Raw genomic sequence first — 14,669 nt, 5'->3', positions numbered from 1 at the left:
GGAATCAGAATCAAACTGAATTGCGGGGCGGAAAGAGTCGGAATTGAAATCGTCACGAAAGAAGGATGAGCAATAAATAAAAATTATGGAAGTCATACAGTGTCCGATCAATATGCCATTCCCATAGTTAAATGCGTGTAGGTCCACTGATAGGTCACGGAGAGGGGCAGAACAGGAACCGGCCCGTTTATCCGAGGGATCCTGTGTCCTTCCGAACGGCAATAAATTAAAAAACCCGAGGAGTTATTACTTATTAATTTCTTCACAAATTTCCGGATAATCTGGAGGAAACGCGTAATGCCGGCCTGCATCCGCCGGTGGGCGAGGAGCCCGGCCGATATATGACTTCCTGGCTACATGCTAACTCAAATAGCTTTTCCCACTGAATCGTGGTTATTGACGTGAACGTACGTTGGCCAAATAGCGGACGTACCAACGGCGGAAACATTACCGTACGGTTTTCCTTTACGTGCCCCTCCTCCCAGACGACACGTGCCGTGAGACATCCAATTCGCTTTCATGACCGTTTCATTCGCATCACACGATACCCTCCCCTAAACTTCACTCTCACTTCGTCATTTTTCTGGCTTTCCAATTGGTGAAATATTTAAAAATAACCCATCGAATGCTTAAGTTAAAGCAAGTGACCCTTTGGAGTTTATCCCATTTATTTGCCAACAGATACTCCTTTCATCATTATAACAACACATTGTCAGCAATTTAACACAATGCTTAATATTGTTTCGACCACCTGAAAGACATGCTCGGCAAAAATGGCATAGGACCCGCTACCCTTCGGGCAAACAGACTAACTCATCACCTAAACACAGAACTAAGAGCTTACTGCTCGGCCAAATTCAGACAGTAGAAACAACAACTAACAAAACAAAATAAGTCGCTCTGAGTGGCTACTAGGAAAATCCTGTCTTACAACAAGGCATCCTCTCCTCTTCGCAGACCGATCTTGGTCCAAATCGGATGAAGAGAAAGCCAATCACTTTGCAGTTTACCTTTCCACTATCATTACCCAACTCACCATCAACATAGATTTTGATTATGTCCTACAGGTCGAAGAATTCCTAATTCCCAGGCATTTGATCGAGTTTGGCACCCGGGCTTGATGTTTTTGCTCAAGGACATCCTTCCCTCTACATACTACCTTATCCTGAGAAGTTACCTCACTGACCGATACTTCTGAGTCATTGAAGGGTCGGCGTTTTCCCAAAATTACCTTCTCCACGCTATGTACTTCTCAGGGCTGTGTTTTGGGCCCCGTACTCTACCAGGTACAGTACATACCCGGTTGAACTCCCATCCAATCCTCAAATCACTACTTTGACCTTTGCAAGACGATACAGCGATCCTTTCAAGAACTCTGATCCAGTCCACTCGAAACCTTCAGGAACAGTGTAAAAAACGAATAAAATTTAGTCCAGAAAAATCCACTCATTTACCTTCCAGTCTCAGCAAGAAGAGTCCACCAAGTACCCCTCCCAACTGCGGGCAAAGTCCGGTATCTAAGACTATATAGTCTGACGTGCAATCCTCATACACAACTGAAACGACAAGAAGTTATGAAACGCTGCAGAGCATTTTCACGACTTCTTCATAAACGCTCTAACTTACCTCTGACAAACAAAAAACTGCTTTATGACACCAATGTGAAGCGATATAAGGACTTACGGACTGGAAGTGTGGAGTTCAGCCAAACATTCCAATATCCTCCGCATCCAAAGAGCCCAATTCATAATCCTCAGAAAAATCCTTGATGCTCCCGTTTATGTGTCCAACAATGAAACTACCCTACAGACCTAAATATTCATTTGTCCAAGATGTAATCCACTCCCGTTATGAGAAAATTTCATACAAACCTCCCAACCACCGTAAATCCTCAAATACAAAAACTTTCATCCCGATGAATTCCCTTCAACCTTCCTCGACGATTAAAAAGACGATGGCCGAGAGATTTACTTTCCAGTGATAGTGACACTAACCTCGATTAAATAGAGAACACTTATAAGTCATAGGAGTGCTGCTGCAGTTTTTTCCACTCGTCTTTATTTAATTGTTTTATATACTCATTGTTACTTGGTACCCAATTGAGGGTAGTTGTAATACACTGTAAATAACTAAATATAAAAAAAGACAACCTGTGTTTTATGATTTATTTAAAAGACACCCTCACACTTTTGTGTCTACTTATTTCCCTTCTTCAATCATTTTTTCCGTCTCCCCTTTTATCAAGTTCATCATCATCGTCGGCTGGGAGAACTTAATAAGGTAAAATGAAACTGCACCAACATGATAACTCATCTCAATTGCCATGGTATGACTTGCCTGCGATGTTAGACACGTCCAGAGCTCAACATCTATTTAGTGACTACTGGCCCTTACAAGGGCCGATGAAAAAGATGAGTGCTATTTAGAGTGCCCTTGCTGCTAGGGCTAGTGTTTGCCCCTTGCTTGATTAACTCGTTGATGCGTCCTCTTCCAGTAGGATCTCAGTCTGCAGTGGTGCACTAACAGAGGGCATGTTCCGTTGTTTCTCCTTCTTCCTGGCACACCCTTGTAGTCTATACATATGCCTTTGGGGTCTGCAGTATCCAGTCATCAGTCCAACTATCATTCTAGTCCCAAAGAGAGGTTAAAAAGGTCACACTGACAAAACAACTAAGATCAGGCAGACCAGCAGCCCAAAAAGCATCAGTTTTTAACAAGGTCATTTCCAAAATAGTCAATGAAAGCATCTAAAATTTTAAAAACCTAGGAAACCATAACAACCTGGTAATATCTTGGATGTCTGTCAGGGAATAAAGTAATTTTGTGTAATGAACAAGCAGAAGAACTGGCCAAAGGAGGATCTGTAAGACTATATATGTGCCCAGAACCTATAATTGGGATAACAAGATCTATCTCCTTCATCACAGAATGGGTCCACACAAAATAAAAGGAGAAATGGACAAACTCCAGAGGTGTCAGACACAGTAAACACGGATTAATAAACCCTCAACTTTAGCACTCAGGACTCAGGAGAGTGAGTTATACATCAATCACTGGCATATGAGAAAACACCTAAACAACATGAATATATTCGTACATTCATATATATATATATAAAGGTTAAAAGAGGATACACTGACAAACTAATGCATGAAAAACAACAACCTGACATCATCTTGGGTGCCAGAGCACAAATGATTTTTGGGTAGATAATGAACAAGCACACAAACTGTCCAAAGAAGAATCTGCAAGACTTCTTACTCCAGAGAAACTGCCTTGAATCTATTATCAGGATAAAAAAGCTCAAACATAGACGCCTCCATCTCAAAAAGGATCCAAACAAAGAAAGAAATGGAAGACCTTCAGAGATGCCAGACCCAGTAAACTCATGATAACCCTCACGAAACTGGTTTAGTGACCAAGGCTTTTGGTGGCTGAGAAAGCCCGGTATTACGGGTGGAGCCGTTGGTTGAAATCCGTGGACTGATATCGAATAGCCGGACATTGATGAAGCGGGAGTCATTAGTGAACAAGGGGACTCGTGCAGCAGACAGCCACATGATGCTGCGAATACCCCTGTTGCTGTTGCTAGTGCTGACTGGTTGCTCCATTAGTGAGAGCTAAGACCTCGTCTACGCGTCTGAAATAAGCAAACTCATTGGCTGCGTGCACAGCGAGACCATTATTGAAGCAGTGGTGACCCTAGTGGATAAATTGATATCCCAGGTGGTCACCATAGCTGCTTTGTTAGGGTTAATCCCAAACTCGCTGTTTTGCACCATTAAGCCGTGAGTTTTAAACATTCTTGGATGATGACAGAGTGTTTTTTCGAATTTTTCTCTCGCAATCAGGACTATATCGTCCACATACCTCTAGCATTTTATCCCTAAAAACTGATCTAAGTAATTTGGAAATTTACAATAAGCCAGAAGGCACAAAACCCTCGCTTCTTAGTTGCCTCATCATCATCAATGGTGCCCAGCTAGAAGAAGAAAGAAAGGATCGCGGTGTACCGACCATTCTCAAACTTCTTTCTTCTCAACCTTGCATATGACTGTCATCGACTTTTTCACGCGCGTCTAAGGCAGGCGTCAAAAAGTTTGAAAGAGGACGTGAAGTTGATAGCCATGAAGTCATGATGTGTCATAGCCGTGTCAGCTTTCTTCACTTTTTTTTTATCGTCTTTGATGATCAATGAAATATCCTGGTGCAAAAAATCCTCAAAAAAATTTAGTTGTAAATTTCAGGATTGTTGCAAGAAAGAGATAGAAAGAGTAATAAATGAGAAAGACACAGAGAAATTGTGATAGAGTAAGGAAAAAAAGGATAATAATTGAGAACGAAAGGTAAAGTGGATAGAAATGAGGAGAGAAACAAAAAGATAAAAGAGGGCGTACATGAAAGAGATTACAATAGAAATTAAGATAAAACAGAAGGGACGAAGATAGATAGATGGAGGGCGAATTTGAAGAGAAAGGGAACGAGGTAGGCAAAAAGAGAATGTGATAACACAAAACCAGGCAATGAGAACGAGCCCGACGGCTGCTCTGGAAGTCTTTCTGAACCTACCATCACATATCTTCATCCAGGAGAGTACAGAGACAGAATTCATAGGTTAAAGCAGGTCCAGGCCTACTCGCATAACAAGAAGCAAATAAAGCTTGGGGGAGCATCAGGCAGACAGGGTTCTGCGGATGCCTGTTGATGCCATGACCCCTAAATTCTCCCAGTAGCAGAGTGGGAGAAAAGGATCCCAGTTAATGTTGGTATGGGTCAGGGGCAGGTATTTATGGAAATAAGGCAATATTCCATTGTCTTTCAAGTGGAGACAGTGGCTGTTGAACACTGTGCCAAGGAAATTAAAAGGCTAGGTATTATTAACAGATGAATAGCCATCTATTTGGATAGTAAGGCAGCACTGACCAATAAGGTAGTAAAGTACAAAGTCCTTTGGAATTCCATTACGGTCTTGTCAGATATTAAGGAAAACAACAAAATTAACTTTGTCTGGGCCACACCAGGACCACCGTGGTATACAGGACAAGGATCAATGAAGAGGCCGACAAATTGGCCAATGAAAGTTTGATGAGGACACCTACTGGCCCTAAACCTTATTGTGGCATACAAGTCAAGTGTATCCATCAGACAATGGATTAAAAATAAATCCTCTACGCAATGGGAAGCCCATGACAGAGGCACGTGAAAAAGTTCATCAAAGGACTAAACTAACGGCAGAACTATTAAACCCAGGACATGTAAGGCTAGAATAATAGTTGGAATGATAACTGGATTCTGTAGACACCGAGGCATATATACAGACTCAGTTGAAACAAGCCTGTGCACATATTGCCAGGAAGAAGAAGAGGCAGTGGAACATGTCCTCTGTTTGTGCGAAGGCTTATGTAGACTGAGATTCCTACTTGTGACAGAGGAAAAGCCACACAGGAGTCCTTGTAAAAGCTTCGGTATAGTAAAAAGCCTTAATGAGGAGCTCAAGACAACCAATACCGGTCATAGTGTGCAGGTCTTAAAATGTCTGGCTCCTTTTCAAATTTTAATCTTAAGATAAAACCACAGCGAAAGATAGATCTGATAAGAGCAAGGGAGAGTTAGATGAGTGATTCTTTGTGCTCTTGAGGCGTAATTTTCATTGATTCCATTTTTTTTTTTTTTTTTTTATAAGCTCACTTCTTAATTTTTCTCTCCTTCATGACTCTCAAGACTCAAGTCTCAAGACCCCCCCCCAAGCAGTTCTCTCGACGAGCCTAGGTGATCTGACACTACAATCAGTCCTCTTCACCAATGCCATCAGGTATAAACTATTTATGTTTGCATTATTTAGAATTTCAGATAGTGTGAAAAAAGATTAAAATTAATTGTGTTAAATATTTGCCTTCTGTTGCTATTACATGATTTATGTGATCCTGCACTGGCCTATGCTCAGTATAGTTATTACCATTTTTCTGGACTTTCTCATTGACCTATAATTTCCCAGTAGGCTTAATTTCTCACAATTTTAATTTATGCCTTGCCCACTCTTGCCAAAGTGGCCAAATCTTGAGGTTTGAACAAGAAATAACTTCCTCCTAAGTAACTTGGATAATTGTCATATAAGGCTGCATTTTTCCTATTAATTCCAATGAAAAATTTTTTAAATAACAATTATTTTATGGAAAAATCCAACAATCACATCATAGTACAAAGCAGAAAAAATGACGAGTGCTGCCATCTCTTCAAAAGTCTCCCCTACTTCAAATTTCTACAAGAAAAGAGTCTGAACATAATACAATATAAAACACAGCAAAAGCTTTCATTACAAAAATACTAATCTCATTAGTCATAAATAATTAAAACTGAAATAAACAACACCTTACATAAAAATCAAAGCAGTAGTTCTAACCTTGAGTTGTCTGAGTGTTGTACTCAGTTATTTCAAAATACATTTAAAAACCAAACAAATACATTAAAGTAGGTAAAAGATAAATTTTACATAAAAGGAAAATAAACACAATTTAACCTAGAACATTTTTTTTCTTGAAACCAATAATTCTAATTACCTTTGTTCTCTTTTATTTAAGAAAATATACCTTTATACATTTTATAATTTACTCCATAAATATATAATTGTAGTGTATATTTATAATATATATATACAAATTATAAGAAAGTAAACTAATCACAATTTTTTGTTAACATATGGTATTATAGAGGCTTTTGAAAAGAAGAAGAGAAAATGAATAATAAGAAAAAGAAAAAAATACGATACATTTAAAACTTTAAAATATGTAATTTTATGCTACATAAATTCAAAATGATTTTATGCAGGTGAAACATACTTTATACTTCAAAGTCATGGTAACTTTACTCCACCTTTTATTGTCAATGCAATACTTATATTATTAGTAAATTTAACCATTTTTTAAGCCTGAATATTCCCTATAATACCTGAAAAATATATTACACTAGTTGCTTTTTTTTTTACATTAATGGACACCTTCAAGGGGTGAATATTTTGTGTATTCGAACAACTGATCCCCTCCATATCCATAAAGCAGCTTTCCTTTTCCATTCTCATCGTAGTACGGATATCTGTATCTCGGTCTGAAAATATTCAAAATGTCAACTTTTTATACACATAATAAAGAAGATAATTTGTGTTTTTTATATGCTAAATAAAACAATAATATCACACAAAAAACTTTCACCCTTGTATAAAAATAACAGCGTTTATTAAATCTTTTCTCTATTAGACTCCAGAGGACACTTGTACATTGTAAACAACAGTCAAACAACTAAAGGACAAGCTATAATAAAATAATAAACTTCTTTTTTAATGTAAATATGTGTTGAGATATACGAGAAGAAAAAGTTTACTTGGAAAGATTCCAAACTGGCCCAAGAGCATTGAAGAGTAGATTTACTTGTTTTGAACGTACAATATGTTATTTGATTTACACTAAATGGTTTTCATACAACCCGCAAGAACTATAATTTAAAATAAAAATACCCAAGTAGTTCAAGTTTTCCATAACAATAAATTTTGTACTGAATATTTTTAAAATTGATTTTGAAAGTGGTCTAAGTTCACTTTATCGTCGGTTGAATTGAACAGTTGGCAATTGGATCAGATTTTTTACAGCAAATAATAATTAAAACGAAGAGCATGTAAGTAAACAGATAACCGAGTCGTACATGTATACATGTAACTTATGTAATACAATAATAATCAAGACCAGAAAGTAAATTATTTAGACAGTGGAATAATAGGTTTAGGACATCCTCGTGTTTGCAAATAAAACGAGAACCTTAAATTTTTCAGTTCTCTCCCAGAGATTTGCCAATTTAGCAAACCTTAATGATCCTCCAATTTTGCAAAGTTACTTCAGTCTATAAATAATTTCTCCAGTCATATCTTTTTTTCCTGTTTGGTATTGATATATGGCATGTAAACAGGAATAGAATCCATCTACCATTCCAATGGAGGAAGGTGTTACTTCAGGTTGTATAAAGTGAGAAAAGCAGGGGAGCGAGGAAGGTACCCTGTGAGACACCTGCTAGAATAAAACAGATAGTCGAAATTGAAATTTTGTGCAATAGAAGGAAAGATAGTGTGTTGTGCGGGTAGTTAAGTCGAATAAAGTGAGAAAAACAGGGAAGCGAGGAAGGTACCCTGTGAGACACCTGCTAGAATAAAACAGATAGTCAAAATTGAAATTTTGTGCAATAGAAGGAAAGATAGTGTGTTGTGCGGGTAGTTAAGTCGAATAAAGTGAGAAAAGCAGGGAAGCGAGGAAGATACCCTGTGAGACACCTGCTAGAATAGGACAGATAGTCGAAATTGAAATTCTGTGCGATAGAAGAAGATAAAAGGGTGTGTTGTGTGGGTAGTTAAGTCTAATAAAGTGAGAAAAGCAGGGGAGCGAGGAAGGTACCCTGTGAGACACCTGCTAGAATTGGACAGATAGTCGAAACTGAAATTTTGTGAAATAGAAGGTAAGAGGGTGTGTTGTGTGGGTAGTTAAGTCGAATAAAGTGAGAAAAAGAGGGAAGCGAGGAAGATACCCTGTGAGACATCTGCTAGAATAGGACAGATGGTCGAAATTGAAATTTTGTGAGATAGAAGGTAAGAGGGTGTATTGTGTGGGTAGTTAAGTCGAATAAAGTGAGAAAAGCAGGGAAGCGAGGAAGATACCCTGTGAGACACCTACTAGAATTGGACAGATAGTCGAAATTGAAATTTTGTGCGATAGAAGAAGATAAGAGGGTGTGTTGTGTGGGTAGTTAAGTCGAACAAAGTGAGAAAAACAGGGGAGCGAGGAAGGTACCCTGTGAGACACCTGCTAGAATTGGACAGATAGGCGAAATTGAAATTTTGTGAGATAGAAGGTAAGACGATGTGCTCTTCTAAAACTTTATAATCTTTATTGTGCTGACGTTAAGATCGTTTACAGTAAAGTTCTATGTTGTGCCTGCTTTTAAATGCCAATAAATGCTGTACTTTTTCCTCACATTCTTCCTAAGCTTCTAGTTAGAATCTGCAACAAGTTATTGAGAAATATTAAATTTGTTTAAAAGCCTGAATTGGGCGAGTTGAAGTTATATCGCAGTTATATTTTACTGTACTGAATGAGCTCTTTCATATCAAGCCGTTATGCTAAATTGCTAGTTTAGATCGAACCCGAAGGATAAGACGTCATTAATCAATTTTTCTCTCACAAAGTACCTTATAAAATTAGTCTGTAGAATACAGAAAAACATTGCGATTTTTTTTCTTTAAGGTAATCAGGTGTTTGATTAAAGATGATGGAAGTTCTAAGAACCTTGAGAAACTGGAGAATCAGCCAAAAAGAGAAATATTTTTATGCACGCGTACAAACATCACGAAAAGACCGAGTGTTGAAGGAAAAACTAAACACTAAAACTATAACAATCGGGTGAAAAGATTCGATTTCTATATATTTTCTTCTTTTTTTAGGGTCTTTTTTTCTCTAAGGACTCTTAAGGACCCTTCGATGCGAATTTTTACGATAAAGAAACTTTCGAAAATCACTTACCGTGAAGATTTGAGCGAAAGGAGGACAGCGGTAGAGGGCAGAGGCGGAAATGACTCTTTCACGCACGGCCCAGTGTATATCACACTTTGAAAGAATATTGTGTAATATTTAATTTGGGCATTTTTATTGTATATCGTCGGTCGAGTATGCATCAGTTCAAATTCCTTTAAATGTTACCATTTTGTTTAGCCAAAGCAGACAATTTATTTATCGGACATTGTCAATTTTTTCCCCTACTACTACTAAAATACTGAATATATTCAAACCAACTGGCAAAATACATTTTCTCACTGTTAAGTCCATGAGAATTTTCCGCATGAAAAAATTCGACAGAAATTATGTGATTTTTCAGCAAAAAGGCGGCAAAATTTAAACATATTGATTGGAAAAAAGTATATAATAGGGTGACTTACTGTAAACACTTAAAATATGAATATATTTATATTTATTTACTAAGAAAGCTAGTTTTTCATTGAGCCATTTATCCGTTTTTGTATATCAAATTTTATACATTTTCTATAGCTTTTGATTAAAAAAGGCGACGTTCTAAGAATAAAATCAAACTGAACCATATTTTATAATGTACAATACAGACACTTGTTAAAAGTGCAAGACAAGAAGAAAAAAATGCTTAAAAAATTATTTCTTACCTTTCGAAATACTGAAAGTTTGGAGCTTTCGGCTGTAAAGTCGCACGCACCATGGCAACCATCAGCGTCAAGACCTGTCAAAAGATCAGCAACAGGTCTCAAAATATTGCTAGACAAGTCTCAAATTAGACAGACTGGGTGTGGTTTAAGTGCTTTGAGTATGTCACATTGGCCAATATGAAATTTTCTCAATGTATTGAAATCTTGAAACAGGTAGGTCAGGTGCCATTTATCCGGTCTACCTGAGTTTTGATTTGTAACAGAAAATATGTTGGTACTTACTGTGAGGACTGCGAGGGCCCGCATTTCGGTGCGAAGACGTACTCCGTTTGCAACCGAAACTTCGTCAATAACAATCTTTCTCTCTTCTCCTAAAGGGAAAGCCACTACTTTCACTCGAGGAGGAAAGTGAGAGTTTAACGTTCACTCCCGGCTCCCACCACGCGTTCCTGCCTCCCACTACCGGACGCTTCTTCCTCACCAAGTTTCTAATCCGACTTCGGGACCGATTGCAAAATGAATTTCGACATTGTCTGGAAATTGGCCGAAAATAAAGCTAAAGTATTAGAAAAGGAAATATTTTATTAGATCTTCAGATTAACTCTAACTAACCTCTAGGCTAAGCGGCTTTCTACTCTGGAAGTTCTGTGACACTATGACACATCGATAAAAAAAAAATTTAACAAATGCGCGTTTAAGAATTTAAAAAAAAGATACAACTTATAACTTGACGTTAATAAAAACTGGCCACCCTCACCACTCAAGTTTCTTGTCCACATCAAGCGGTCCAATCCTTGGCCTTTCCCATGTTGGGTTTCTAAATCCAATTGTCAAACATTTTCACATAAGGCCTATTCAATTTTTTTTTCTTTTTTAAAGCCCTGAGAAACGTTTCTGTTCCTTGACCGCACGAACTGTTAAAAATGTCATTATATTGTTATTAAAATATTTCTTTTGACACTTACAGCCTCCTTAATTTCTTATACAAGATAGAAGGTGAAAGCAGGAACGTAACTTTAACTATGACCTAACTTTAAACGCTCTTGATTAGACTAAAAGAGCAAATACAGACATTTTGGACTAAAAAAGAACATTTAACTCTGTCAATCACACTTTACTCCACAAATTCATTAAAATAGGAATAAAGAGCACTGTTACATTTCGATCTAGGTTGCATACTTTTCTTTACATATGTAGCTTTTCCCGTAAAAAAAATTTTTTTTAATAAAAAACGTAGTAAAAAGTATAAAATTTAAACATGTAAAGTAAAATTCCTCTATATTTGCGGGTTTTTTAAATATAAAATAATTGGGCGCTTCAAAGACCATATTAAAATTTACAATTGTATAAAATTAAATACAAAGACCAAGGGTTCTTCTTTTAATTTTAATTTCATTTATATTAAAAAGGTTGAATTAAAATTAAACTAATTGGAATTTAAAAAGGGTTAATTTTAAATTTAAAAAAGGGATAAATGCATGCCTTGAAAATTGAAGTTAATTTCACAGGCAAAAAAAAATATATATATAAGAAAAGTGTTGGGTAAAAGTCTGTCTCTCCCTCAGTCATTCTATCTCTCTCTCTCTCTCTTTCTCTCTCTCTCTCTCTCTCTCTCTCTCTCCCGCTCTCTCCCTCCCTCCCTCCATCCCTCCCACTCTCTCTGTCTCTCTCTCTCTCTCTCACTCGCTCTCTCTTTCTCTTTCTCTTTCGCTATCTATTTCTCTCTCTCTCTCTCTCTCCCTCCCTCCCACTCTCTCTCTCTCTCTCTCTCACTCGCTCTCTCTTTCTCTTTCGCTATCTATTTCTCTCTCTCACTCTCTCTCTCTTTACCTCTCGTTCTCTCTCTCCCTTTCTCACTCTCCTCTCTCTTTCTCTCTCTCTCCCTCCCCCTCTCTCTGTTTCTCTCTCTCTCACTCTCTCTCTTTATCTCTCTCGTTCTCTATCGCTCTCTCTCTCTTTCTCTCCCTCTCTCTCTCGCTATCTATTTCTCTCTCTCACTCTCTCTCTTTATCTCTCTCGTTCTCACTCTCTTTCTCTTTCTCTCTCACTATCTATTTCTCTCACTCTCTCTTTCTCTTTATCTCTCTTTCGTTCCCTATCGCTCGCTCTCGCTCTCTCTCTCTCTCACTCTCTCTCTCTCTCTCTCACTCTTAATAAACTTAATAAATAACGATTTACAAATAGTAGCAGTTCGAATTTTCGTACACTTTCATTGTACAATATGTTCTATTTATCTCCCCCCAGGGCAAAGTGCGGACGCAAATAAACTAAAAAATGTGATTCGACAACTCCCACGTAGGTCACATAGTCGATCGCTAATAGTTCAGTTTAACCTTAACATTTCTGAACACTGGTTCCCAACTCACTTAAATGCGAGATCGGGAAAACTCTCTGTCATCGACCTAAGCCCAATAAGCCCAACATCGCACTCCAGAATAAATTGGTTCACTCTAGAAGACACTCATTGAGTGATCGTTTTTCTGTCATAATTCAGGCATATAGTTCCAGACAAACAACGTCCAGTTAAACGGAACATCAGCAGAGCTGACTAGTCTATACACAAAGAGAGCGTTGATCTCTCAAACTTGAACCTTAACCAACGTTGACGTATAATGGAAAACTTCATCCAAACACTTACCGATGCTGCTCTGTCTCCCATACCAAGAATAAATGTAAATAACAGAACAAACCAAAGGCCAGTGTCATGGTGGAATGAAGAATGCGAAAGAGGTATAAAAAAAAGAAAAAATCCCTCAAGAAATTTCTTCGGAGTCCGTCAACAATAAACCTACATTCCTACAAACAAGGAAACTAAAAAACCGTTATATTATTAAAAAACATAAGAAGTTAGCATGGCATAATTGTTTAGCCAAAATAAACATTATCAACCCAATCAATGTATTTTGGGACACGAGCCGGAGAATAAAAGCAAATGGCTTCACATCGTTCGTAAATTGTCTGGTTGATCAAAATAAATACATTGACAGGCAAAAAATTTCACCCACTTGTAATATAACTTCATTTGATTATATTTTTATATATTAATCAAGTTTCATGTTTTTTAACGTTTAATAATTGAGTCTTTGTCTAAAAAAGTATAAAAATGTAAATGGAAATAAAAACAAATAAATAAGAGGGGCAGATAAAATTTGTTTTCATTTTTTAATTAATATTTAAATATCGCCTATTTCCTCCTCTTGCCTTAATTATATCTCGAAGGCGCCTTTATTACTAGTAGCTAAAGACTACTTGATTATACTTTCCACCAAACTGGAAATGTCTCTTTGCTGTAGGTTAGCACATTCTTCACGAAGAGTCCTTTCAACATCGAAGTGATGGACGTGCTCTTATTTTGAGGTTTCCTAGTAGTATACTAGTAGGTTTCCTATTTAAAGGTAACGAATTAATTAGTAACAGTACTAATAAAATAAATTAATACAAATAGAAAATACATAATCTCTTTTGCATTGTAAGGCGCCAGTAATATTTTGTTTTTCCTTAATTTTTATAATAATTACAATTAATAACAGGGTTTAATATGTTTGCCATATTTGAAGCTATTAGAAGAAATGAATTAACTGTCTCTCACTAAAGGTGTAGGTCCATCAGTCCTGAACTACAATTCTGTATTCACATATTTTCCATGATTTGTACGAACACATGGAATCATGGATATTTAACCTATCTCCAGTTCTAACCCATTTCTAACCTTAACTAACCTAATCCTTCGGTTGGTAACACGAAAATGGTGACTAAGTTTTAAACGGGCTGGAATGAGCCAATGTCATGATTCACCCTACTTATAACCCTGACAATATCCATATATCCAAGAGGATGTGAAATTAAGTTGAGCTTGTTTAACTACCTAAAACAAAAAAGTGTTATATATACTCACCAAATTCCAAATGAAATTCTTGGAGCTATCCAAAGACTAATTTTGAGAAGATTCATAGCAAGTAATGAAAAAAGCGTGAATTAAAAAGCAAATTAAAAGTGGTTTGATCACAGTTATACCAAGGTTGTAAAAGTTCAGGTCATTGGAACAATGTGAAAGCTTAGTATTTTAAGCTATTTCCAAAAGCAGGTTATTAACTCTTGGTTTGTATTCAATGACTTGAACTTAAAAGGGCAGGAATGAGTCATAGTTGTTACTCACCCTGCTTATAACCCTGACGCACCAACTGGCTAAGAGGCTGCAAACCAGAGGATATAAAATTAGGATGAACTTGTTTAAGTAATTGAAAACAAAAAAGTGCTATATATTCACCAAACTCCAAATTAAATTCTTTGGACAATCCAAAGGCCAAATTTGAGAAAGTTCATTGCAAGTAATGAAAAAGCGTGAATTAAAAAAATATATATATATGGTTCGATCAGGATTATACCAAGGTTGTTTCGTAAAAAGCTCAAGAAAGTTTTGCACTTTAAACTTACTTCAGAAAGCAGCTTACTAACCCTGAGCTTT

General features: G+C 37.0%; 1 protein-coding gene across 1 annotated transcript; it reads right to left on the bottom strand.

The window, feature by feature from the left end:
• Positions 1–6,970: 6,970 nt before the first annotated feature.
• On the bottom strand, positions 6,971–11,098 carry LOC106666589. Its single transcript, XM_014393876.2, has 5 exons — positions 10,962–11,098; positions 10,817–10,857; positions 10,487–10,737; positions 10,205–10,278; positions 6,971–7,101 (listed from the first exon to the last, which is right to left on the bottom strand). The coding sequence occupies exons 3-5, from the start codon at positions 10,508–10,510 to the stop codon at positions 6,984–6,986; spliced, it is 216 nt and encodes a 71-aa protein (XP_014249362.1). The 5' UTR covers positions 10,511–10,737; positions 10,817–10,857; positions 10,962–11,098; the 3' UTR covers positions 6,971–6,983.
• Positions 11,099–14,669: the final 3,571 nt, after the last annotated feature.

This window comes from Cimex lectularius, unplaced genomic scaffold, assembly GCF_000648675.2.
Source record: "Cimex lectularius strain Harlan isolate CLEC.00 unplaced genomic scaffold, Clec_2.1 scaffold117, whole genome shotgun sequence".
Classification (NCBI taxonomy): Eukaryota; Metazoa; Arthropoda; class Insecta; order Hemiptera; family Cimicidae; genus Cimex; species Cimex lectularius.
The sequence above is the reverse complement of the archived record's forward strand: the minus strand, read 5'-3'. Positions and strand labels throughout refer to the sequence as shown.